Genomic DNA, 25,701 nt, shown 5'->3' on the forward strand with positions numbered 1-25,701 from the left:
GATAGAGAGAAGTGATAGAGGGAAGTGGTAGAGAGAAGTGATAGAGGGAAGTGATAGAGGGAAGTGATAGAGGAAAGTGATAGAGGGAAGTGATAGAGGGAAGTGATAGAGAGAAGTGATAGAGAGAAGTGATAGAGGAAAGTGATAGAGGGAAGTGATAGAGGGAAGTGGTATAGGGAAGTGATAGAGGGAAGTGGTAGAGGGAAGTGGTAGAGGGAAGTGATAGAGGGAAGTGGTAGAGGGAAGTGATAGAGGGAAGTGGTAGAGGGAAGTGGTAGAGGGAAGTGGTAGAGGGAAGTGATAGAGGGAAGTGGTAGAGGGAAGTGGTAGAGGAAAGTGATAGAGGGAAGTGGTAGAGGGAAGTGATAGAGAGAAGTGATAGAGAGAAGTGATAGAGGGAAGTGATAGAGGGAAGTGATAGAGGAAAGTGATAGAGGGAAGTGGTAGAGGGAAGTGGTAGAGGAAAGTGATAGAGGGAAGTGATAGAGAGAAGTGATAGAGGAAAGTGATAGAGGGAAGTGATAGAGGGACGTGATAGAGGGAAGTGGTAGAGAGAAGTGGTAGAGGAAAGTGATAGAGAGAAGTGATAGAGGGAAGTGATAGAGAGAAGTGATAGAGAGAAGTGATAGAGGAAAGTGATAGAGGGAAGTGATAGAGGGAAGTGGTAGAGGGAAGTGGTAGAGGAAAGTGATAGAGGGAAGTGATAGAGAGAAGTGATAGAGGAAAGTGATAGAGGGAAGTGATAGAGGGACGTGATAGAGGGAAGTGGTAGAGAGAAGTGATAGAGGGAAGTGATAGAGGGAAGTGATAGAGAGAAGTGATAGAGGGAAGTGATAGAGAGAAGTGATAGAGGGAAGTGGTAGAGGGAAGTGGTAGAGGGAAGTGATAGAGGGAAGTGATAGAGGGAAGTGATAGAGGGAAGTGATAGAGGGAAGTGGTAGAGGGAAGTGATAGAGGGAAGTGATAGAGAGAAGTGGTAGAGGGGAGTGGTAGAGGAAAGTGATAGAGGGAAGTGGTATAGGGAAGTGATAGAGGGAAGTGATAGAGGGAAGTGATAGAGGGAAGTGGTAGAGGGAAGTGATAGAGGGAAGTGGTAGAGGGAAGTGATAGAGGGAAGTGGTAGAGGGAAGTGATAGAGGGAAGTGGTAGAGGGGAGTGGTAGAGGAAAGTGATAGAGGGAAGTGGTATAGGGAAGTGATAGAGGGAAGTGGTAGAGGGAAGTGGTAGAGGGAAGTGATAGAGGGAAGTGGTAGAGGGAAGTGGTAGAGGAAAGTGATAGAGGGAAGTGGTATAGGGAAGTGGTATAGGGAAGTGGTAGAGAGAAGTGGTAGAGGAAAGTGATAGAGGGAAGTGGTAGAGGGAAGTGGTAGAGGGAAGTGATAGAGAGAAGTGATAGAGGGAAGTGGTAGAGAGAAGTGATAGAGGGAAGTGATAGAGGGAAGTGATAGAGGAAAGTGATAGAGGGAAGTGGTAGAGGGAAGTGATAGAGGGAAGTGGTAGAGGGAAGTGATAGAGGGAAGTGATAGAGGGAAGTGATAGAGGGAAGTGATAAAGGGAAGTGATAGAGAGAAGTGATAGAGGGAAGTGATAGAGGGAAGTGGTAGAGGAAAGTGATAGAGGGAAGTGGTAGAGGAAAGTGATAGAGGGAAGTGGTAGAGGGAAGTGATAGAGGGAAGTGATAGAGGGAAGTGATAGAGAGAAGTGGTAGAGGAAAGTGATAGAGAGAAGTGGTAGAGGAAAGTGATAGAGAGAAGTGATAGAGAGAAGTGGTAGAGGAAAGTGATAGAGAGAAGTGATAGAGGGAAGTGATAGAGAGAAGTGATAGAGAGAAGTGATAGAGGAAAGTGATAGAGAGAAGTGATAGAGGGAAGTGATAGAGGGAAGTGATAGAGGGAAGTGGTAGAGGAAAGTGATAGAGGAAAGTGATAGAGGGAAGTGGTAGAGGGAAGTGATAGAGGGAAGTGATAGAGGGAAGTGATAGAGAGAAGTGGTAGAGGAAAGTGATAGAGAGAAGTGGTAGAGGAAAGTGATAGAGAGAAGTGATAGAGAGAAGTGGTAGAGGAAAGTGATAGAGAGAAGTGATAGAGGGAAGTGATAGAGGGAAGTGTAACAGCCCTTGCGTGTGGCAGATAGGAAGGTCCCGCCGGCATGCAGATATAAAGGCACAGCAAAGGAGCCCTTCAGATGGACACGGCAAGCCCCGGCAGTGTCCGTGGCGTCACCGGAACTCCCTGAAGGTCCGGAAGCCGGCGGAGAGGTGAGTACCAATCGAAAAAATGTTGATCGATCAAAAAAATTAAAGATTAATCGAGGAATTAATAGTTAATTTCCACAGCCCTACCTGGAAGTGTTATTTATCACTGTAAATCATTTTCTAAATAATATAAAACTTATTCTGTATAGCCAGGTGAGTTCCAAAGTGCAGGAGGCTGCGGCACAGAGAGCGGAGGAGCCACTTGCTGGCAATCAGCCCACAGAGAGGAGGTAGGTGCCCCCGATCGCTGTGTGTTATCGGTGGATGCTAGAAAACTGGATTTCTCTAGGCAATTCCAGCAGTGAGATCCCCACCCCCCCCCCACCCCCGCCATTTGATGTGGGGGTCTTTTTATTTTAGATTTGCTATTTGTGTCACAGAGTGGCCCGGATTCTCAAAGGACTTACGACGGCGCAGCGCCATGTACGCCGTCGTAAGTCCTAATCTGGACCGTCGTATCTATGCGTAACTGATTCTAAGAATCAGTTAAGATATCCATTCGATCCGACAGGCGTAAGTCTCTTACACCGTCGGATCGTAACTGCATTTTTTTTTCCCCGCTAGGTGGCGCTTCCGTCGATTTCCGCGTCGGGTGTGCAAATTAGCTAGATACGCGAATTCCCGAACGTACGAGCGGCCGACGCAGTAAAGTTACGACGTTTACATTAGGCTTTTCCCGGCGTAAAGTTGCCCCTGCTATATGAGGCGCAGCCAATGTTAAGTATGGCCGTCGTTCCCGCGTCGAAAATTTATAAAATTACGTTGTTTGCGTAAGTCGTCGGTGAATGGTGCTGGACGTAATTTACGTCCACGTCAAAACCAATGATGTCCTTGCGACGTCATTTAGAGCAATGCACGCTGGGATATTTTAGGGACGGCGCATGCGCAGTTCGTTCGGCGTGGGGACGCGCTTCATTTAAATGAAACACGCCCCCTACCCGCCGAATTTGAATTCCGCCGGGTGATTTACGCTACGCCGCCGCAACTTTACAGGCAAGTGCTAAATAAAGCACTTTGTGAATAAAGCACTTGCCTGAAAAACTTGCAGCGGCGCAACGTAAATGAGATACGTTACGCCCGCACATTTTTGCACCCATCTACGAGAATCTGGGCCAGTATCTTTAGGGGAGGTAAACAGCATTGGTTGTAGAACAACAATTCAGCAGTAAGAGTGAGACTCTGGAGAAGCATTCCCAGCATCCCTTGGCATGACATTACCATAGACCTAAAAAATTACGTAGAACTCCCAAACATTATGGCCCTGGTTCACATACCTGAGCGCATCTTTATGCCGGCGTAGCGCATCTCATATGCGCTACGCCAGCGTAACACAGAGAGTCAAGCACAGTGGCCCAGATTCAAGAAGCAATTGCGCCTGTGTAACCATAGGTTACGCAGCGCAATTGCTTACTTGCGCCGTCGTTACGAATGCTTCTGATTCAGGAACATTGTAACGCCGACTGCAGCCTAAAATCTGCGTGGCATAAGGCTCTTATGCCTTCATATCTTAGGCAGCATTCTAGCATTCTAGCGATGACCGCTAGATACCGATTCACAATGTTGCGCGAGCCCTGCGTACGCAGTTTACGTTGTTTCCGTACGGCGTGTTTAGCGTAAGGCTGCCCCTTCTAATAGCAGGGGCAGCCAATGCTAAAGTATACCCGTCGTTCCCGCGTCGCGACGTTCGAATTTTACGTAATTTGCGTAAGTGATTCGTGAATGGCGCTGGACGCCATTCACGTTCACTTTGAAGCAAATGACGTCCTTGCGACATCATTTGCCGCAATGCACGTCGGGAAAGTTTCCCGACGGAGCATGCGCTCTACGCTCGGCGCGGGAGCGCGCCTAATTTAAATGATTCCCGCCCCCTACGGGATCATTTACATTAGGCGCCCTTACGCAGGGCAAGTTTACACAGCGCACACGCAATTTACGGAGCTACTGCTCCGTGAATCGCGGGTAGCGCAGTAAATTTGCGGGGGCGCAGGGCAAAAACGCTGCCCTGCGCTTCCACAAATAAGGGGCAAATCTACCTGAATCCGGGCCATTGGTTGTAGAACAACAATTCAGCAGGAAGAGTGAGACTCTGGAGAAGCATTCCCAGCATCCCTTGGCATGACATTACCATAGACCTAAACAAAGCCATAGAGCAAGCGTAAAAATCTGATTTTTCTTGGTAGAAAATGACGTAGAACTCCCAAACATTATGGCCCGGATTCACGTACCTGAGCGCATCTTTATGAGATGCGCTACGCCGACGTAACACAGAGAGCCAAGCACAGTATTCACAAACGTTGCGCCGGCGTAACGTAAATTCCTAGGCGTAAGGCGGCCTGATTCAAAGTAGGTGGAAGTGGGCGTGATACATTTAAATGAACCGTGACCCCCATGCAAATGATGGGCCGAACGAACGGCGCATGCGCGGTCCCGTAGACGCTTCCCAGTGCGCATGCTCAGAATCACGTCGGAACGAACGCCTAATATACGTCGAATCACTGAACGTAACCTACGCCCAGCCCTATTCACGTAGTACTACGTAAAATACGACGGCTGTACCGTGGTCCATACCTTTGCATGGGAATGCGCCTCCTATATGTGGAATAACTGTACGCCGGACGTACGCCTTACATAAACGGCGTAGCTTACTGCGACGGGCGCAAGTACGTTCGTGAATCGGCGTATCTCAGTCATTTACATATTCGACGCGTAAATCAATGGGAGCGCCCCTTGCGGCCAGCGTAAATATGCGCCCAAGATACGCCGGCGTAGGAAAGTTACGTCGTTCGGAGGAAGCCTATTTTCAGGCGTATCTAGTTCTATGGGCACCGCGCATAGATGGGACGGCGCACATTTACACTTACGCGGGGTATCTGTCTAAACAAAGGACCAGTCTACTGTCCTTCAGACTTTAGGAGGGACGGACTAGGGCCATTGGGAGTAGAAAACGTCCAGTGGGAGTAAACAATACCATATCTTTGGTGTCAGTGGGAGGACTAGTGCCCCATTGTTGGTGTCAGTATAAGAAATTGTACCCTTTTGATAGTGTCAGTTGGATGAATAGTGCCCCATTGGTGGTTTTAGCAGCAAGAATGATTCCCCATTGTTGGTGTCAGTGGATAGAATAGTGCCCCAAGGGCCGGATAAAGGCAAGCAAAGGCAAGCAAGCATCTGGCCCCAGGGCCGCAGTTTGGAGACCCCTGGCATAGAGTGATGGTGGGACCACATTGGGGGTACACTGTGATGGTAATTTTGTAAATTGGGGAGTGTGGGGGCCATCATAGGGCAACCTATAGCATAGAGTGATGGTGGGACCACATTGGGGGTACCCTGTGATGGTAATTTTGTAAGTTGGGGACCGTGGGGGCCATCATAGGGCAACCCATAGCTTAGAGTGATGGTGGGACCACATTGGGGGTACCCTGTGATGGTAATTTTGTAAATTGGGGAGTGTGGGGGCCATCATAGGGCAACCCATAGCTTAGAGTGATGGTGGGACCACATTGAGGGTACCCTGTGATGGTAATTTTGTAAATTGGGGAGTGTGGGGCCATCATAGGGCAACCTATAGCATAGAGTGATGGTGGGACCACATTGGGGGTACACCGTGATGGTAATTTGGTAAATTGGGGAGTGTGGGGCCATCATAGGGCAACCTATAGCATAGAGTGATGGTGGGACCACATTGGGGGTACACCGTGATGGTAATTTTGTAAATTGGGGGCCATCATAGGGCAACCCATGTGGGACCACATTGGGGGTACCCTGTGATGGTAATTTTGTAAATTGGGGAGTGTGGGGGCCATCATTGGGCAACCTATAGCATAAAGTGATGGTGAGACCACATTGGGGGTACCCTGTGATGGTAATTTTGTAAATTGGGGACCGTGGGGGCCATCATAGAGCAACCCATAGCTTAGAGTGATGGTGGGACCACATTGGGGGTACCCTGTGATGGCAATTTTGTAAATTGGGGAGTGTGGGGGCCATCATAGGGCAACCCATAGCATAAAGTGATGGTGGGACCACATTGGGGGTACCCTGTGATGGTAATTTTGTAAATTGGGGAGTGTGGGGGCCATCATAGGGCAGCCCATAGCATAGAGTGATGGTGGGACACATTGGGGGTACACTGTGATGGTAATTTTGTAAAATGGGGAGCGTGGGGGCCATCATAGGGCAGCCCATAGCATAGAGTGATGGTGGGACCACATTGGGGGTACACTGTGATGGTAATTTTGTAAATTGGGGACCGTGGGGGCCATCATAGAGCAACCCATAGCATAGAGTGATGGTGGGACACATTGGGGGTACACTGTGATGGTAATTTTGTAAATTGGGGACCATGGGGGCCATCATAGAGCAACCCATAGCTTAGAGTGATGGTGGGACCACATTGGGGGTACCCTGTGATGGTAATTTTGTAAATTGGGGACCGTGGGGGCCATCATAGAGAAACCCATAGCTTAGAGTGATGGTGGGAGCACATTGGGGGTACCCTGTTTGGTCTTTAGCATCGGAGGCCCCAATTATAATGGGTATCACCAAGGTAATTTTTGTTGTTATGACACTATAACCATAGACTTGGCTCAGGGCAAAGAACATTCAAGTTTAATATGCAAGATGTCCCATGAACAAGTCATAGCCATAGTGGAGATGTTGGGGCTTTATAGGGGTACACTATGATGGGAATTTTGCTATTTGGGGGCCACCATAGGGCAGCCCAAAGCAGAGAGTGAGGCTTGGGCTCTATAGGTGGGGGGGGGGGGTCATTTTGCTATTTGGGGGCCATTATAGGGCAACCCATAGCAGAGAGTGAGGCTGGGGCTCTATAGGGGGTACATTTTTCTATTTGGGGGCCATCATAGGGCAGCCCAAAGCAGAGAGTGAGGCTTGGGCTCTATAGGGGGGTACATTTTTCTATTTGGGGGCCATCATAGGGCAGCCCAAAGCAGAGAGTGAGGCTTGGGCTCTATAGGTGGGGGGGGGTTCATTTTGCTATTTGGGGGCCATTATAGGGCAACCCATAGCAGAGAGTGAGGCTGGGGCTCTATAGGGGGTACATTTTTCTATTGGGGGGCCATCAAAGGGCAGCCCAAAGCAGAGAGTGAGGCTTGGGCTCTATAGGTGGGGGGGGGTTTATTTTGCTATTTGGGTGCCATTATAGGGCAACCCATAGCAGAGAGTGAGGCTGGGGCTCTATAGGGGGTATATTTTGCTATTTGGGGGCCATTATAGGGCAACCCATAGCAGAGAGTGAGGATGGGGCTCTATAGGGGGTACATTTTGCTATTTGGGGGCCATTATAGGGCAGCCCATAGCAGAGAGTGAGGCTGGGGCTCTATAGGGGGGTACATTTTGCTATTTGGGGGCCATTATAGGGCAGCCCATAGCAGAGAGTGAGGCTGGGGCTCTATAGGGGGTACATTTTTCTATTTGGCGGCCATCATAGGGCAGCCCATAGCAGAGAGTGAGGCTGGGACCACATAGAGGTTGTCCTATGATGGTCATTGCTGTTTTCAACTTTGCCCCTTTGTTCTACTTTATTCCAATGTACTACTAATAGCTGGATTCAGGTAGGGCGGCCTAATTTTGACCCGGCGTATCGTATTTAAGCTACGCCGACGTAAGTCAGAGAGGCAAGTGCTGTATTCACAAAGCACTTGCCTCCTAAGTTGCGGCGGCGTAGCGTAAATGGGCCGGCCTAAGCGCGCCTAATTCAAATGAGGAACAGGGGGGCGTGTTTTATGTAAATGATTCGTGACCCGACGTGATTGACGTTTTTAACGAACGGCGCATGAGCCGTCCGTGGACATATCCCAGTGTGCATTGCTCCAAAGTACGCCGCAAGGACGTATTGGTTTCGACGTGAACGTAAATTACGTCCAGCCCCATTCACGGACGACTTACGCAAACGACGTAAACCTTTCAAAATTCGACGCGGGAACGACGTCCATACTTTTTTTTTTTTTTAAAGTGTATTTTGTGCGTGTACTCGAGAGAGGAGCCGGACTGCAGGAGTAGGCAGGCCTCCCCCAGAGGCAATCTGCCACCTTTCTCCATGCCCCGGGTGGCAATGGCGGGTGTGTGAGGGGGTCCTCCCACACAGCCCGCCCTACCTGCTCCGCTTTGAAGCCCAACGGGGCAGAGGGACTCCCTATAAGGGAGTGAGAGGATTAGCCCGCTCAACCAGCCCCGTTAGTCCTTCGCCTCTCTTTAAGAGACCGCGTGGTCAAAGTGCGTGTGTGTTAACCCAATTTCGAGTGCGTGTAAGTGTGGTGGTTTTTGTGGGAGGGAGGTGGGCATACTAAGCGCAAGCTTACCTCGCATAGCACACCCACCGGGAGCCAGGCTGAGACCACCAAACTCAATTCACATGTAGCCGAGACCGGGAACCGAACCCCTAGCTGCAGAGGTGAATGGCTTGTCAGCGCAGTGCCAATCGCGTTGAGCCACCGCAGCTCCGCAGCTCAACGACGTCCATACTTAACATTGGCTAGGCCAGCTTACGTAAACGACGTAAAAAAATGCGCCGGGGCGCACGTACGTTTCTGAATCGGCGTATCTAGCTCATTTGCATATTCTACGCCCAAATCAACGGAAGCGCCACCTAGCGGCCAGCGTAAATATTGCACCCTAAGATACGACTTGCGTAGGAGACTTACGCCGCTCGTATCTTAGCCTTATTTAAGCGTATCTGGTTTCCAGAATGCGCTTAAATTTACGACGGCGTAGATTCAGAGTTACGACGGCGTATCTACTGATACGCCGGCGTAAACGTCTCTGAATCTAGCTATAAGAGTTATACCACAAGGGGTTCTTATCATAAGGAAAACACCACAATAGGCTCAATTCGTGAAGCTTTAAGAGTAAGATAAGGATCTTTATTCCCAGTCATGTGACTGCCATATACCAATCTCCGTATGTCAATGGGGTCGCCCCAAACTATAAATCCAGTCTGTAAAATATTACCAGGAGACGGAGGTTGCAGAGGGCACTTCATTATCCGCAGTGTAATGCTGACTAAGCTGTGCTTACTATGAAGTTTTGATCCTTGGCGGGTCCCCAGAGCTGAGCGCAGACATCTTCATCTCTTAGTGAAGTACTCGTTTCTGAGTTATGTAAAGAAGAGAGATATTTGAAATCAATCAATCAAGAAATAGACTACATTTTGACGACTAGATGGAGCTGATGACCATAAGAGGTCATAGAGTGAGGGGAAATAGATGCCTGGACACTTGTAGCCTAAACCGGCCTTTCTTAACCTTTTTACCCATAAGGAACCCTTGCAATCATTTTCAGGCCTCAGGGAACCTGTAGGCAGGTGCAGTCTACTTTCTCCACTGCAGGTGGCGCTCATCTGCAGCGGCCCTGTAGCTGGAGAGGAAGCCAAGAGGAACACAGTTCCTCTATGGTTTCCTGGGTCACTGGGGAAGCAATCTGGTTGGATGCTGCTGACTTTGGCAGCCATCTTGGGTCAAGCAGTGCCTTCTTAACACCCTGGCTCTCAGGTTTGGCACGCATTTGCGAGTTGGTAGAGGAGGGAGAGGTACCCTCCCTGTTAGAGAGTAGAGTAGGAACAGGTACCCTCCCTGTTAGGGAGTAGAGTAGGGACAGGTACCCTGCCTGTTAGGGAGTAGAGTAGGGAAAGTTCCCCTGCCTGTTAGGGAGTAGAGTAGGGGAAGGTACCCTGCCTGTTAGAGAGTAGAGTAGGGACAGGTACCCCACCTGTTAGGGAGTAGAGTAGGGACAGGTACCCTGCATGTTAGGGAGTAGAGTAGGGACAGGTACAGTGCCTGTTAGGGAGTAGAGTAGGGACAGGTACCCTGCCTGTTAGGGAGTAGAGTAGGGATAAGTACCCCGCCTGTTAGGGAGTAGAGTAGGGACAGGTACCCCGCCTGTTAGGGAGTAGAGTAGAGACAGGTACCCTGCCTGTTAGGGAGTAGAGTAGGGACAGGTACCCTGCCTGTTAGAGAGTAGAGTAGGGACAGATACCCTGCCTGTTAGGGAGTAGAGTAGGGACAGGTACCCCGCCTGTTAGGGAGTAGAGTAGGGACAGGTACCCTGCCTGTTAGAGAGTAGAGTAGGGACAGGTACCCCGCCTGTTAGGGAGTAGAGTAAGGACAGGTACCCAGCCTGTTAGAGAGTAGAGTAGGGACAGGTACCCCGCCTGTTAGGGAGTAGAGTAGGGACAGGTACCCTGCCTGTTAGGGAGTAGAGTAGGGACAGGTACCCCGCCTGTTAGAGAGTAGAGTAGGGACAGATACCCTGCCTGTTAGGGAGTAGAGTAGGGACAGGTACCCCGCCTGTTAGGGAGTAGAGTAGGGACAGGTACCCTGCCTGTTAGGGAGTAGAGTAGGGACAGGTACCCTGCCTGTTAGGGAGTAGAGTAGGGACAGGTACCCTGCATGTTAGGGAGTAGAGTAGGGACAGGTACCCCGCCTGTTAGGGAGTAGAGTAGGGACAGGTACCCTGCCTGTTAGGGAGTAGAGTAGGGACAGGTACCTCGCCTGTTAGAGAGTAGAGTAGGGACAGGTACCCCGCCTGTTAGGGAGTAGAGTAAGGACAGGTACCCAGCCTGTTAGGGAGTAGAGTAGGGACAGGTACCCTGCCTGTTAGAGAGTAGAGTAGGGACAGGTACCCCGCCTGTTAGGGAGTAGAGTAAGGACAGGTACCCAGCCTGTTAGAGAGTAGAGTAGGGACAGGTACCCAGCCTGTTAGAGAGTAGAGTAGGGACAGGTACCCCGCCTGTTAGGGAGTAGAGTAAGGACAGGTACCCAGCCTGTTAGAGAGTAGAGTAGGGACAGGTACCCCGCCTGTTAGGGAGTAGAGTAGGGACAGGTACCCTGCCTGTTAGGGAGTAGAGTAGGGACAGGTACCCTGCCTGTTAGGGAGTAGAGTAGGGACAGGTACCCTGCCTGTTAGGGAGTAGAGTAGGGACAGGTACCCTGCCTGTTAGGGAGTAGAGTAAGGACAGGTACCCTGCCTGTTAGGGAGTAGAGTAAGGACAGGTACCCCGCCTGTTGGGGAGTAGAGTAGGGACATGTCCCCTGCCTGTTAGGGAGTAGAGTAGGGACAGGTACCCCGCCTGTTAGGGAGTAGAGTACTCTAGCTGATACCTGCTCTCTTCACTTCATAAGTGCAATTAAGACGAGCAGAATTCAAGATAAATAGGCCTGCAGTACCTCATTTGGCCTGAGGTACGGGGGGCGCAGGACCCGAGAATAGCCGAACATTGGCCTGCAGTACCTCATTTGGCCCGAGGTACGGGGGGGCGCAGGACCCGAGAAAAGCCTAACATTGGCCTGCAGTACCTCATTTGGCCTGAGGTACGGGGGGCGCAGGACCAGAGAAAAGCCGAACATTGGCCTGCAGTACCTCATTTGGCCTGAGGTACGGGGGGCGCAGGACCAGAGAAAAGCCTAACATTGGCCTGCAGTACCTCATTTGGCCTGAGGTACGGGGGGCGCAGGACCAGAGAAAAGCCGAACATTGGCCTGCAGTACCTCATTTGGCCTGAGATACGGGAGCGAAGGAAACGGGCCGAAGTGTCCTCGGGCCTTTTCAGCACTCTCTGGCGCCCCCACCACTGGCCGCATTCGGTATTGTATCCCATTGAAGTCACTGCGGAACTAATTATTTTCATTTCCACTTCAAAGGGAAAACTCGCTTTGATATGCGCATACTTTGGATTACGAGCATTCTCCTGGAACGGATTATGCTCGTAATCCAAGGTTCAACTGTACCTGGAAGTGTTACCAATTACTTAGCATGCATTCACTTACCCTGAAGAGTATAGCTGATGCTAGATCCACCTTAACCACTTCCCGCCCAGTCAATGGACAATTGACGTCCGGGAAGTGGTTGTGAAATCCTGACTGGATGTCTATTGACGCCCTGCAGGAGGCTCTTTACCACGTGATCAGCTGTGTCCAATCACGGCTGATCACGATGTAAACAGGAAGAGCCGTTGATGGCTCTTCCTCACTCGCGTCTGACAGACACAAGTAGAGGAGAGCCGATCGGCGGCTCTCCTGACAGGGGGGGGTTCGCGCTGATTATTTATCAGCGCAGCCCCCACCCCCTCGGATGCCCACACTGGACCACCAGGAAAGCCCACACTGGACCACCAGGGAAGGGCAGTAAAAAAAAAGGGGCAGTTAAAAAAAAAAAACAGAATAGATGCCATGGACACCGGCTGGCAACATGGGACTGGCACTGGCACTGGGATAAACAAGTGATGCCCAGCAATGTCATCAGTGCCACCCCTCAGTGTTCATCAGTGCCACCCATTAGTACCACCCATCAGTGTCCATCAGTGCCACCCTCAGTGCCCATCCATGCCCAGTGCCCACCTATCAGTGCCCATCTGTGCCACCCATAAGTACCCATCAGTGCCACCCATAAGTGCCGCCCATGAGTGCCCATCAGTGTCGCCTATGAGTGCCCAGTGCCACCTATGAGTGCCCATCAGTGCCGCATACCAGCGCCGCGTATCAGTGCCACCTATCAGTGTCCAACAGTGCCGCCTCACCGGTGCCCATCAGTGCCGCCTCACCGGTGCCATTCAGTGCCACCTCATCGGTGGCCATCAGTGCCACCTCATCGGTGCCCGTAATCGAAGTAGAAAACTTACTTATTTACCCAAAAAATTAACAGAAAAAAATAAAAACTTAATTTTTTCCATAATTTTCGGTCTTTTTTTAGTTGTTGCGCAAAAAATAAAAATCGCAGAGGTGATCAAATACCACCAAAAGAAATCTCCATTTGTGGGAAAAAAATGATAAAAAAATTGTTTGGGTACAGTGTAGCATGACCGCGCAATTGTCATTCAAAGTGCGACAGCGCTGAAAGCTGAAAATTGGCCTGGGCGGGAAGGTGCGTAAGTGCCTGGTATGGAAGTGGTTAATAATGTAATTCTATATTTATTTCTTCACAGGGAGACAAAATGTCGGCTTTCTTTATACGGTTGTACAAGGACTCGGATTACGAAGTGGCCAGGCAGTTGTTTGTCTCGGGAACCGCCGAACATACGAGTGAAGCCTTCAGACACGCAATACGACAGCCCCACGTCTGGCCTCTATTGGTGGCTCTCCTCGTCCTTCCAGCATTGGACATCGTGTCCTTTACCACCTCCATCTGTGCCGTGACCCTCATCGTGGGTTTCTTGTGGTTCGCGGCCTGGCGTATGTACCGCAATTATATCCGCCTGTGCTTTCACGACGACCTTCTGGACATAAGGAAGTACTACCTGGAACAAGATGGCTGCTGCTTCTGGGTGGCGGAGTCCGGGGGACGGGTGGTCGGGACGGTGGCCGCCGCTCCTTCTCCATTCCCCGGAGGAGAAAAGCACCTGGAGCTAAAACGTCTTTCGGTGCGTGAAAGCCACCGGGGGAGAGGGATCGCCAAAGCCTTGTGTAGGACTATGATCGACTTTGCCCGGCGGCGGAGGGGCTGCGAGGCGGTGGTTTTGACGACCAGTTTAGCCCAGAAAGATGCCCGGAAAATGTACGAGAAAATGGGATTCCGACTGACGCACACTTTTTATCGTCCGAAACCTTTCACGAAACTGCTGGACTTCAAAATCTTGTTCTACCAGTTGGACATCCCAGAACTCCAGTGACCCAACTGGACCCAACAAGAGCCATGGAACCAAACCAGATCTGTAGGCCTTGTATTCAACGCTAGTCAAGTCTAATAAATATCTTATTGTGGTTTTCCTCTATAATCTCTTCATGTATAGATGTACACGTGTTCTGGAAAATACCAACTGAACGCTCCAAACCAACGGGGCACACATAGAAGGTGGGGGGCATTCTACTGGCACCATTATATACACTTACTCCTCCAATACCTGGGTAAAGTTTGACTCTTGAACCTCCCCATAGTGGGAGATAGGGCTGGACTATGACCAAAATTTGACTTCACATCAGAGTGTCCCCATCAGCACCCCTTGCATCACAGTGTCCCCATCAGCACCCCCTTACATCACAGTGTCCCCATCAGCACCCCCTTACATCACAGTGTCCCCATCAGCACCCCCTTACATCACAGTGTCCCCATCAGCACCCCTCTTACATCACAGTGCCCCAATCAGCACAACCTTACATCACAGTGTCCCCATCAGCACCCCCTTACATCAGAGTGGCTCCATCAGCACCCTGCTTTACATCACAGTGTCCCCATCAGAACACCCTAACATCAGAGTGGCCCCATCAGCACCCCTTCACATCAGAGTGTCCCCATCAGCACCCCTTACATCAGAGTGGCCTCATCAGCACCCCCTTGCATCAGAGTGGCTCCATCAGCACCCCCTTACATCAGAGTGGCCCCATCAGCACCCCTCTACCATCAGAGTGTCCCAATCAGCACCCCCTTACATCACAGTGTCCCAATCAGCACCCCCTTACATCAGAGTAGCCCCATCAGCACCCCTTCACATCACAGTGTCCCCATCAGCACCCCCTTACATCAGAGTGGGCCCATCAGCACCCCCTTTCATCAGAGTGTTCCCATCATCACCCCTTCACATCACAGTGTCCCCATCAGCACCCCCTTACATCAAAATGTCCTCACCAGCACCCCTTCACATCACAGTGTTCCCATCAGCACACCCTAACATCAGAGTGTCCCCATCAGCACACCCTAACATCAGAGTGTCTCCATCAGCACCCCCTTACATCAGAGTGTTCCCCATCAGCACCCCCTTACATCAGAGTGGCCCCATCAGCACCCCTTCACATCACAGTGTCCCCATCAGCACACCCTAACATCAGAGTGGCCCCATCAGCACCCCCTCTCGTGCTGGACATAAGGAAGTACTACCTGGAACAAGATGGCTGCTGCTTCTGGGTGGCGGAGTCCGGGGGACAGGTGGTCGGGACGGTGGCCGCCGCTCCTTCTCCATTCCCCGGAGGAGAAAAGCACCTGGAGCTGAAACGTCTTTCGGTGCGCGAAAGCCACCGGGGGAGAGGGATCGCCAAAGCCTTGTGTAGGACTATGATCGACTTTGCCCGGCGGCGGAGGGGCTGCGAGGCGGTGGTTTTGACGACCAGTTTAGCCCAGAAAGATGCCCGGAAAATGTACGAGAAAATGGGATTCCGACTGACGCACACTTTTTATCGTCCGAAACCTTTCACGAAACTGCTGGACTTCAAAATCTTGTTCTACCAGTTGGACATCCCAGAACTCCAGTGACCCAACTGGACCCAACAAGAGCCATGGAACCAAACCAGATCTGTAGGCCTTGTATTCAACGCTAGTCAAGTCTAATAAATATCTTATTGTGGTTTTCCTCTATAATCTCTTCATGTATAGATGTACACGTGTTCTGGAAAATACCAACTGAACGCTCCAAACCAACGGGGCACACATAGAAGGTGGGGGGCATTCTACTGGCACCATTATATACACTTACTCCTCCAATACCTGGGTAAAGTTTGACTCTTGAACCTCCCCATAGTGGGAGATAGGGCTGGACTATGACCAAAATTTGACTTCACATCAGAGTGTCCCCATCAGCACCCCTTGCATCACAGTGTCCCCATCAGCACCCCCTTACATCACAGTGTCCCCATCAGCACCCCCTTACATCACAGTGTCCCCATCAGCACCCCCTTACATCACAGTGTCCCCATCAGCACCCCTCTTACATCACAGTGCCCCAATCAGCACAACCTTACATCACAGTGTCCCCATCAGCACCCCCTTACATCAGAGTGGCTCCATCAGCACCCTGCTTTACATCACAGTGTCCCCATCAGAACACCCTAACATCAGAGTGGCCCCATCAGCACCCCTTCACATCAGAGTGTCCCCATCAGCACCCCTTACATCAGAGTGGCCTCATCAGCACCCCCTTGCATCAGAGTGGCTCCATCAGCACCCCCTTACATCAGAGTGGCCCCATCAGCACCCCTCTACCATCAGAGTGTCCCAATCAGCACCCCCTTACATCACAGTGTCCCAATCAGCACCCCCTTACATCAGAGTAGCCCCATCAGCACCCCTTCACATCACAGTGTCCCCATCAGCACCCCCTTACATCAGAGTGGGCCCATCAGCACCCCCTTTCATCAGAGTGTTCCCATCATCACCCCTTCACATCACAGTGTCCCCATCAGCACCCCCTTACATCAAAATGTCCTCACCAGCACCCCTTCACATCACAGTGTTCCCATCAGCACACCCTAACATCAGAGTGTCCCCATCAGCACACCCTAACATCAGAGTGTCTCCATCAGCACCCCCTTACATCAGAGTGTTCCCCATCAGCACCCCCTTACATCAGAGTGGCCCCATCAGCACCCCTTCACATCACAGTGTCCCCATCAGCACACCCTAACATCAGAGTGGCCCCATCAGCACCCCCTCTCGTGCTGGACATAAGGAAGTACTACCTGGAACAAGATGGCTGCTGCTTCTGGGTGGCGGAGTCCGGGGGACAGGTGGTCGGGACGGTGGCCGCCGCTCCTTCTCCATTCCCCGGAGGAGAAAAGCACCTGGAGCTGAAACGTCTTTCGGTGCGCGAAAGCCACCGGGGGAGAGGGATCGCCAAAGCCTTGTGTAGGACTATGATCGACTTTGCCCGGCGGCGGAGGGGCTGCGAGGCGGTGGTTTTGACGACCAGTTTAGCCCAGAAAGATGCCCGGAAAATGTACGAGAAAATGGGATTCCGACTGACGCACACTTTTTATCGTCCGAAACCTTTCACGAAACTGCTGGACTTCAAAATCTTGTTCTACCAGTTGGACATCCCAGAACTCCAGTGACCCAACTGGACCCAACAAGAGCCATGGAACCAAACCAGATCTGTAGGCCTTGTATTCAACGCTAGTCAAGTCTAATAAATATCTTATTGTGGTTTTCCTCTATAATCTCTTCATGTATAGATGTACACGTGTTCTGGAAAATACCAACTGAACGCTCCAAACCAACGGGGCACACATACAAGGTGTGGGGCATTCTACTGGCACCATTATATACACTTACTCCTCCAATACCTGGGTAAAGTTTGACTCTTGAACCTCCCCATAGTGGGAGATAGGGCTGGACTATGACCAAAATTTGACTTCACATCAGAGTGTCCCCATCAGCACCCCTTGCATCACAGTGTCCCCATCAGCACCCCCTTACATCACAGTGTCCCCATCAGCACCCCCTTACATCACAGTGTCCCCATCAGCACCCCCTTACATCACAGTGCCCCAATCAGCACAACCTTACATCACAGTGTCCCCATCAGCACCCCCTTACATCAGAGTGGCTCCATCAGCACCCTGCTTTACATCACAGTGTCCCCATCAGAACACCCTAACATCAGAGTGGCCCCATCAGCACCCCTTCACATCAGAGTGTCCCCATCAGCACCCCTTACATCAGAGTGGCCTCATCAGCACCCCCTTGCATCAGAGTGGCTCCATCAGCACCCCCTTACATCAGAGTGGCCCCATCAGCACCCCTCTACCATCAGAGTGTCCCAATCAGCACCCCCTTACATCACAGTGTCCCAATCAGCACCCCCTTACATCAGAGTAGCCCCATCAGCACCCCTTCACATCACAGTGTCCCCATCAGCACCCCCTTACATCACAGTGTCCCAATCAGCACCCCCTTACATCAGAGTAGCCCCATCAGCACCCCTTCACATCACAGTGTCCCCATCAGCACCCCCTTACATCAGAGTGGGCCCATCAGCACCCCCTTTCATCAGAGTGTTCCCATCATCACCCCTTCACATCACAGTGTCCCCATCAGCACCCCCTTACATCAAAATGTCCTCACCAGCACCCCTTCACATCACAGTGTTCCCATCAGCACACCCTAACATCAGAGTGTCTCCATCAGCACCCCCTTACATCAGAGTGGCCCCATCAGCACCCCCTTACATCAGAGTAGCCCCATCAGCACCCCTTCACATCACAGTGTCCCCATCAGCACACCCTAACATCAGAGTGTCTCCATAAGCACCCCCTTACATCAGAGTGTTCCCCATCAGCACCCCCTTACATCAGAGTGGCCCCATCAGCACCCCCTTGCATCAGAGTGGCTCCATTAGCACCCCTTCACATCGCAGTGTCCACATCAGCACCCCCTTACATCAGAGTGGCCCCATCAGCACCCATTCACATCAGAGTGGCCCCATCAGCGCCCCCTTACATCAGAGTGGCCCCATCAGCACCCCTTCACATCACAGTGTCCCCATCAGCACCCCCTTACATCAGAGTGGCCCCATCAGCACCCCTTCACATCACAGTGTCCCCATCAGCACACCCTTACATCAGAGTGTTCCCATCATCTCCCCCTTACATCAGAGTGTTCCCATCATCACCCCTTCACATCAGAGTGGCCCCATCAGCACCCCCTTACATCAGAGTGGCCCCATCAGCACCCCTTCACATCACAGTGTCCCCATCAGCACACCCTTACATCAGAGTGTTCCCATCATCTCCCCCTTACATCAGAGTGTTCCCATCATCACCCCTTCACATCACAGTGTCCCCATCAGCACCCCCTTACATCACAGTGTCCCCATCAGCACCCCCTTACATCAGAGTGTTCCCATCATCTCCCCCTTACATCACAGTGTCCCCATCAGCACCCCCTTACATCGTTGAGGACAACGGTTAGCCAATATTGGAACTTAAAGCAGGGTTCCACCCGCAATTTTATTTTTTTAAGTCAGCAGCTACAAACACTGACAGGACGTGGAGCTCTGGGTTTACACACAGAGCTCCACGTCCTTGTCTGTGTAACCGCCGATCGCGGGTACCAGGCGGACATCGCGGCCGCCAGGCACGCGCATCGGCCCCCTGCAGTGATGCGGCTGGCGCGCGCTCCGCCGGCGAAGCTCGCGCGCCCCCCAGTGGCCGGAGGAGCCGAGGACGTCTATAGACGTCCTCCCGGCAATTGAGTGCCACCTTGTGGCCGTCTTTTATCTATAGCAGGGATACCAAGTGGTTAAAATGTTCACAAAATATTCAGCTATCCGGATATATCTTTTACAGTTTTTGTGAAAAAGCTGTTTAACCACTTAAGACCCGGACCATTATGCAGGTAAAGGACCTGGCCAGTTTTTACGATTCGCCACTGCGTCGCTTTAACTGACAATTGCGCGGTCGTGCGACGTGGCTCCCAAACAAAACTGGCGTCCTTTTTTTCCCACAAATAGAGCTTTCTTTTGGTGGTATTTGATCACCTCTGCGGTTTTTTCATTTTTTGCGCTATAAATAAAAATAGAGCGACAATTTTGAAAACAAATCAATTTTTTTTACTTTTTGCTATAATAAATATCCTCAAAAAAGATCTAAAAAAACATTTTCCTCAGTTTAGGCCGATACGTATTCTTCTACCTATTTTTGGTGGAAAAAAAATCGCAATAAGCGTTTATCGATTGGTTTGTGCAAAATTTATAGCGTTTACAAAATAGGGGATAGTTTTATTGCATTTTTATAAATATTTTTTTTTTTTACTACTAATGGCGGCGATCAGCGATTTTTTTCGTGACTGCGACATTATGGCGGACACTTCGGACAATTTTGACACATTTTTGGGACCATTGTCATTTTCACAGCAAAAAATGCATTAAAAATGCACTGGTTACTGTGAAAATGACAATTGCAGTTTGGGAGTTAACCACAAGGGGGCGCTGAAGGGGTTAAGTGTGACCTCATATGTGTTTCTAACTGTAGGGGGGCGGGGCTGGACTTGTGATGTCACTGATCGCCTTTCCCTATCTCAGGGAACACACGATCAGTGACACTGCCGCTGTGAAGAACGGGGAAGCTGTGTTTACACTCACCTCTCCCCGTTCTTCAGCCCTGGAGGACCGATCGCGGGACACCGGCGGCGATCGAGTCCGCGGGTCCGACGGCGGCGGTCACGGAGCTTCGGACCGGGTCAGCTATTCAGCATTCCCACGCATTTTCTGCAGGAAATGCATTTTCTAGTGGAACGTAATTTTAGCATATAAGCGCCTAATACTGGAACCTAACATTAGTACCCACTTAACAACCATGGACGTCCTCGGCTTTGTGCGGTGATATCTGAATGATGGCGGCAGCTACAGGCATCATTCAGACATCACCGTCTTCAGCCGCCGATTCTCTGCACGATAAGAATGGTCAAAGCGGCAGTTCAGCCGCTTGATCGTTCTTATAGGCAGCGGGAGGGGATGTCCCCCCCCCTTCCGCCGCCATCCGGTGCTTCTCTGCGCTCTCCCGTGCCATCGGGCGGCCCGGAGAGTGAATCGGCCGGTGCTGGCTGGGGAAGCATAGAGATGACTGGTGACCAGATGGTCACCGGTCATCTCTATGACCGTCGGAGGCCCGGGCACGACGTTATGACGTCGCTCCCGGTACCCGGAAGTAAACAAAGCCGCAATCGCGACTGTCGGCATGAGATCGGTGATTTTTTTTTCACGATCTCATGCTTGTAAGCCTGGAGGAGAGATGTGGGGGGAGGGGAAGGTCTTATTGACCCCGCCTCTCTCCATAAAGAGGACCTGTCACACACCATTCCTATTACAAGGGATGTAATAGGAATAAAAGTGATCAAAAAAAAATTTTTTTTTAAAAAAGTGTAAAAATAAAAAACTGAAGTAAAATAAAAATTAAAATTTTTTTTTTTTAAGACACCCCTGTCCCCGGTAGCTCGCGCGCAGAAGCGAACACGCATGCAAGTCCCGCCCACATATGTAAACGCCGTTCAAACCCCACATGCAAGGTATCGCCGCGTGCGTTAGAAAACCATAGTTATTTCTTAATAAATGAACAGCAATTGTCTGTCTTCTTGCTCTGATTCGTCGCACAGATGAGATGGAATATATGATCACCTGGAGATGTTATCTATGTTTCTATCTACTGTTATCTATGTTTCTATCTATACATAACTGCAAATCATTTGCTACATTGTATATAATATATTGTAGTATAAAGCCCGGCCTGTTCCAAAGTGCAGAAAGCTGCGGCACGGGACAGAGGTTGAGAACCACTTACTATCCATCAGCGCAGAGATTGAAGGTAAGTTCCCTAATAAATCTGTGTCGGATCAGCCCACCCAAAGCTCGTGTTTGATTTGCAGGTGGAGGCGCTGGTAGGTAGAAGAGACTGTCAGGGGGTCTTTGCGGGGGCCCTTCCTGTCCACATACACTAAAGTGATGGCTGCGTGACTACGGGTTGTTTCCCCGATGGGTTGTTTCCCCGATGGGTTGTCTTCCCGATGGGTCGTTTTCCCGATGGGTTGTCTTCCCAATGGGTCGTTTTCCCGATGGGGTGTGTTCCCGATGGGTTGTCCTCCTGATGGGTTGTTTTCCTGATGGGTCGTTTTCCAGATGGGTCGTTTTCCCGATGGGTTGTCCTCCTGATGGGTTGTTTTCCTGATGGGTTGTTTTCCCGATGGGTCGTTTTCCCGATGGGTTGTGTTCCCGATGGGTCGTTTTCCCGATGGGTTGTTTTCCCGATGGGTTGTCTTCCCGATGGGTTGTTTTCCCGATGGGTTGTCTTCCCGATGGGTCGTTTTCCCGATGGGTTGTCTTCCCTATGGGTTGTTTTCCCGATGTGTTGTCTTCCCTACGGGTTGTCTTCCCGATGGGTTGTCTTCCCGATGGGTTGTCTTCCCGATGGGTCGTTTTCCCGATGGGTTGTCCTACCTATGGGTTGTTTTCCCGATGGGTTGTCTTCCCGATGGGTTGTTTTCCCGATGGGTTGTCTTCCCGATGTGTTTTTTTTTTCCGATGGGTCGTTTTCCCGATGGGTTGTCTTCCCTATGGGTTGTTTTCCCGATGGGTCGTTTTCCCGATGGGTTGTCTTCCCGATGTGTTTTTTTTTTCCGATGGGTCGTTTTCCTGATGGGTTGTCTTCCCGATGGGTCGTCTTCCCGATGGGTCGTCTTCCCGATGGGTCGTTTTCCTGATGGGTCGTTTTCCTGATGGGTTGTCTTCCCTATGGGTTGTTTTCCCGATGGGTCGTTTTCCCGATGGGTCGTCTTCCCGATGGGTCGTTTTCCCGATGGGTTGTACCCCCTATGGGTTGTCTTCCCGATGGGTTGTTTTCCCGATGGGTCGTTTTCCCGATGGGTCGTTTTCCCGATGGGTTGTTTTCCCAATGGGTTGTCTTCCCGATGGGTTGTTTTCCCGATGGGTTGTCTTCCCGATGGGTTGTTTTCCCGATGGGTTGTCTTCCCGATGTGTTTTTTTTTTCCGATGGGTCGTTTTCCCGATGGGTTGTCTTCCCTATGGGTTGTCTTCCCTATGGGTTATTTTCCCGATGGGTTGTCTTCCCGATGGGTTGTTTTCCCGATGGGTCATTTTCCCGATGGGTTGTCTTCCTGATGGGTCGTTTTCTCGATGGGTTGTCTTCCCTATGGGTTGTTTTCCCGATGGGTTGTCTTCCCGATGTGTTGTTTTCCCGATGGGTTGTCTTCCGTATGGGTTGTTTTCCCGATGGGTTGTTTTCCCGATGGGTTGTTTTCCCGATGGGTCGTTTTCCCGATGGGTCGTCTTCCCGATGGGTCGTTTTCCCGATGGGTCGTCTTCCCGATGGGTCGTTTTCCTTGATGGGTCGTCTTCCCGATGGGTCGTTTTCCTGATGGGTTGTCTTCCCGATGGGTCGTTCTCCCGATGGGTTGTCTTCCCAATGGGTCGTTTTCCCGATGGGTTGTCTTCCCGATGGGTCGTTTTCCCGATGGGTTGTTTTCCCGATGGGTTGTCTTCCCCTATGGGTTGTTTTCCCGATGGGTTGTATCCCCAATGGGTCGTTTTCCCGATGGGTCGTTTTCCCGATGGGTTGTTTTCCCGATGGGTCGTTTTCCCGATGGGTTGTCTTCCCGATGGGTCATTTTCCCGATGGGTTGTCTTCCCGATGGGTCGTTTTCCCAATGGGTTGTTTTCCCGATGGTGCCAGCAGTGGACCCGGCCTGTATAATATTTTTTCCGAAACGCCACTTGTAGTCTCTATCGGAAGACATATGATGGGGTGACAACGTAAGAGCACAAATAAGAGGCAGGAACAGAACGTTGTCACCCTCTAACAGGAAGTGCCTGAACAGGGACCCCCCCATGGTAGGATTATTCTAACGAAAGCTGCAGATTGTAAAATATTAAAAATAACTTTTAAATGACTTGAACGTGTTACTTTAAATATTTAAAAAAAAAATTGTGGTTTATAGAAGTTTTCCCTCCATCTCCTCAGATTTCAAACTCCTCCTCCGAATGTCATTTGCATATGTGGGTGTGAGTCTGATTGGACAGCCTCCAACCGCTGGTAGGGCCGTAGGCCGGGATCACTAGACCTCTGCTGGCATAGCTGGTGAAAAGTTAATATGGATTGTTAGCTTATAGGGCACGTTCCCCTGTGCAATAGTGTCCTCAGGCCCCCTTCACATCACATCCCCCCTTCACATCACAGCTCCCCCTTTAATTCACATCCCCCTTTATATCACATCCCCCCCTTCACACCACATCCCCCCTTTACATCACAGCTCCCCAAAGGTTCAGTGTTATCAGTGGTGTACCCCAAGGATCAGGGCTAAAAGAGCCACGTACATGTACGTGGATGTGCCCAGCCATGCCATTCTGCCAATGTATATCGGCGTGAAGGGGTCCTTAAGTGGTTAATTGAAGTGTATTTTTTCCCCAAAAAAATTGTGTTTGAAAGACCGCTGCGCAGATACCGTGTGCAATAAAACATTGCAATTTTATTCTCTAGGGTCTATGCAATATATATATATATGTATATATGTGTGTTTAGGGGTTCTAAGTCATTTTCTAGCACAAAATCCTGATTTTAACTTGTAAACAACTAATAGCAGAAATAGGTCGGGTCTTCCTGATCATTGGTCATCTGTTTCAGCCACCTCTAAAGTCCTATTTTTTAATCCGCCTGCGGATTGGATTGGATGAACATGGACGGTCCGTGTTCATCCAATCCCTCCCCCCCCCCATAGAGGAGATCGGCAGAGGCGGCTCTCTAATTAGGGGGCCGCCTAAGGCCTCGCACTCACAGGGGCCTCGCGGCCGCCTAATTTACCTGTGCTCGATCACTAATGCGGACTGACCAACTGGCTCCAGGGGCCATCTGTAAAAAGGGGCAAGTCCATGTGGACACTTCGGACAATTTTGACACATTTTTGGGACCATTGGCCCGGATTCAGAGAGCAATTGCGCCTGTGTAACCATAGTTACACAGCGCAATTGCTTACTTGCGCCGGCGTAACGAATGCTCCTGATTCAGGAACCTCGTTACGCCGACTGCAGCCTAAGATATGCGCGGCATAAGGCTCTTATGCCCGCATATCTTAGGCTGCATTCTTGCGATGGCCGCTAGGTGGCGTTCCCGTTGTGGTCAGCGTATAGTATGCAAATTGCATACTAACGCCGATTCACAACGTTACGCTAGCCCTGCGTACGCAGTTTACGTCGTTTGCGTACGGCGGTTTTCGCGTAACGCTGCCCCTGCTATTAGCAGGGGCAGCCAATGTTACGTATACCCGTCGTTCCCGCGTCGCGAAATTTGAACTTTACGTAGTTTGCGTAAGTGAATCGTGACTGGCGCTGGACGCCATTCACGTTCACTTTGAAACAAATGACGTCCTTGCGATGTCATTTGCCGCAATGCACGTCGGGAAAGTTTTCCGACGGAGCATGCGCTCTACGCTCGGCGCGGGAACGCGCCTAATTTAAATGATTCCCGCCCCCTACGGGATCATTTAAATTGCGCGCGCTTACGCCAGGCATTTTGCATACTGCTCCGTGAATCGTGGGTAGCGCAGAAAATTTGCGGGGGCGCAGGGCAAAAACTTTGCCCTGCGCCTCCGTAAAAAATGCGCAAATGTACCTGAATCTACCCCATTGTCATTTTCACAGCAAAAAATGCATTAAAAATGCACTGATACTGTGAAAATGACAGTTGCAGTTTGGGAGTTAACCACAAGGGGGCGCTGAAGGTGTTATGTGTGACCTCATCTGTGTTTCCAACTGTAGGGGGGTGTGGCTGTAGGTGTGACGTCACCTATAAAAGGGAACACATGATCGATGGCGCCGTCACAGTGAAGAACGGGGAAGCCGTGTTTACACACAGCTCTCCCCGTTCTTCAGCTCCGGGGACCGGGTCCCGCGGTCACGGAGCTTCGAACCGGGTTGCGCGCCCGCGGCTGGGCACTTAAAGAGGACGTACCTGTACGCGCCTGTGCCCAGCTGTGCCATTCTTCTGACGTACTGTATATCTGCAGGAGGCGGTCCTTAAGCGGTTAAATTGTCGCTCTATTTTTGTTTATAGCGCAAAAAAAAAAAGCAGAGGTGATCAAATACCACCAAAAGAAAGCTCTATTTGTGGGGAAAAAAGGACGCCGATTTTGTTTGGGAGCCACGTCGCACAACCGTGCAATTATCAGTTAGAGCAAGGCAGTGCCGAATCGGGAAAAAAGTGTTATTTTCTTTTTTTTTCTTTTTTGTA

The 25,701-nt window shown here is 50.7% G+C and overlaps 3 protein-coding genes across 4 annotated transcripts in view; all 3 read left to right on the top strand.

Annotated features, from left to right (window-relative positions):
* The first annotated feature begins 2,383 nt into the window (after window positions 1-2,383).
* LOC120924588 (N-acetyltransferase 8-like) lies at window positions 2,384-15,799 on the top strand. Of its 2 annotated transcripts, XM_040335588.1 has the most exons (3): window positions 2,384-2,484; window positions 13,191-13,487; window positions 15,062-15,799. In XM_040335588.1, exons 2-3 carry the CDS (start codon window positions 13,200-13,202, stop codon window positions 15,446-15,448), a joined length of 675 nt encoding a protein of 224 aa, XP_040191522.1. In that variant the 5' UTR covers window positions 2,384-2,484; window positions 13,191-13,199; the 3' UTR covers window positions 15,449-15,799. The 2 variants fall into 2 exon arrangements, with proteins under 2 accessions (XP_040191522.1, XP_040191514.1); XM_040335580.1 differs by lacking the exon at window positions 15,062-15,799 and having other exon boundaries at window positions 13,191-14,225.
* LOC120917942 (putative N-acetyltransferase 8B) lies at window positions 15,472-17,169 on the top strand. The gene is made up of 2 exons (XM_040332952.1): window positions 15,472-15,490; window positions 16,574-17,169. The coding sequence occupies exons 1-2, from the start codon at window positions 15,472-15,474 to the stop codon at window positions 17,020-17,022; spliced, it is 468 nt and encodes a 155-aa protein (XP_040188886.1). The 3' UTR covers window positions 17,023-17,169.
* A 4,039-nt stretch (window positions 17,170-21,208) lies between these two features.
* LOC120924614 (N-acetyltransferase 8-like) overlaps window positions 21,209-25,701 on the top strand; it is a 72,900-nt gene continuing 68,407 nt past the window's right edge. The window contains exon 1 of the mRNA XM_040335619.1: window positions 21,209-21,270. The gene's annotated coding sequence lies outside the window, so the exon portion shown is untranslated. The remainder of the gene's footprint in view (window positions 21,271-25,701) is intronic.

This window comes from Rana temporaria, chromosome 1, assembly GCF_905171775.1.
Source record: "Rana temporaria chromosome 1, aRanTem1.1, whole genome shotgun sequence".
NCBI classification, from domain to species: Eukaryota; Metazoa; Chordata; class Amphibia; order Anura; family Ranidae; genus Rana; species Rana temporaria.

Excerpts from the sequence above, each read along its gene's own strand:
- LOC120924588 (XM_040335588.1), top strand. The coding sequence starts at position 13,200 with ATGTCGGCTTTCTTTATACGGTTGTACAAGGACTCGGATTACGAAGTG. Across the intron at positions 13,488-15,061 it reads TTCACGACGACCTTCTGGAC|ATAAGGAAGTACTACCTGGA; the intron begins ATAAGGAAGTAC and ends CTCGTGCTGGAC.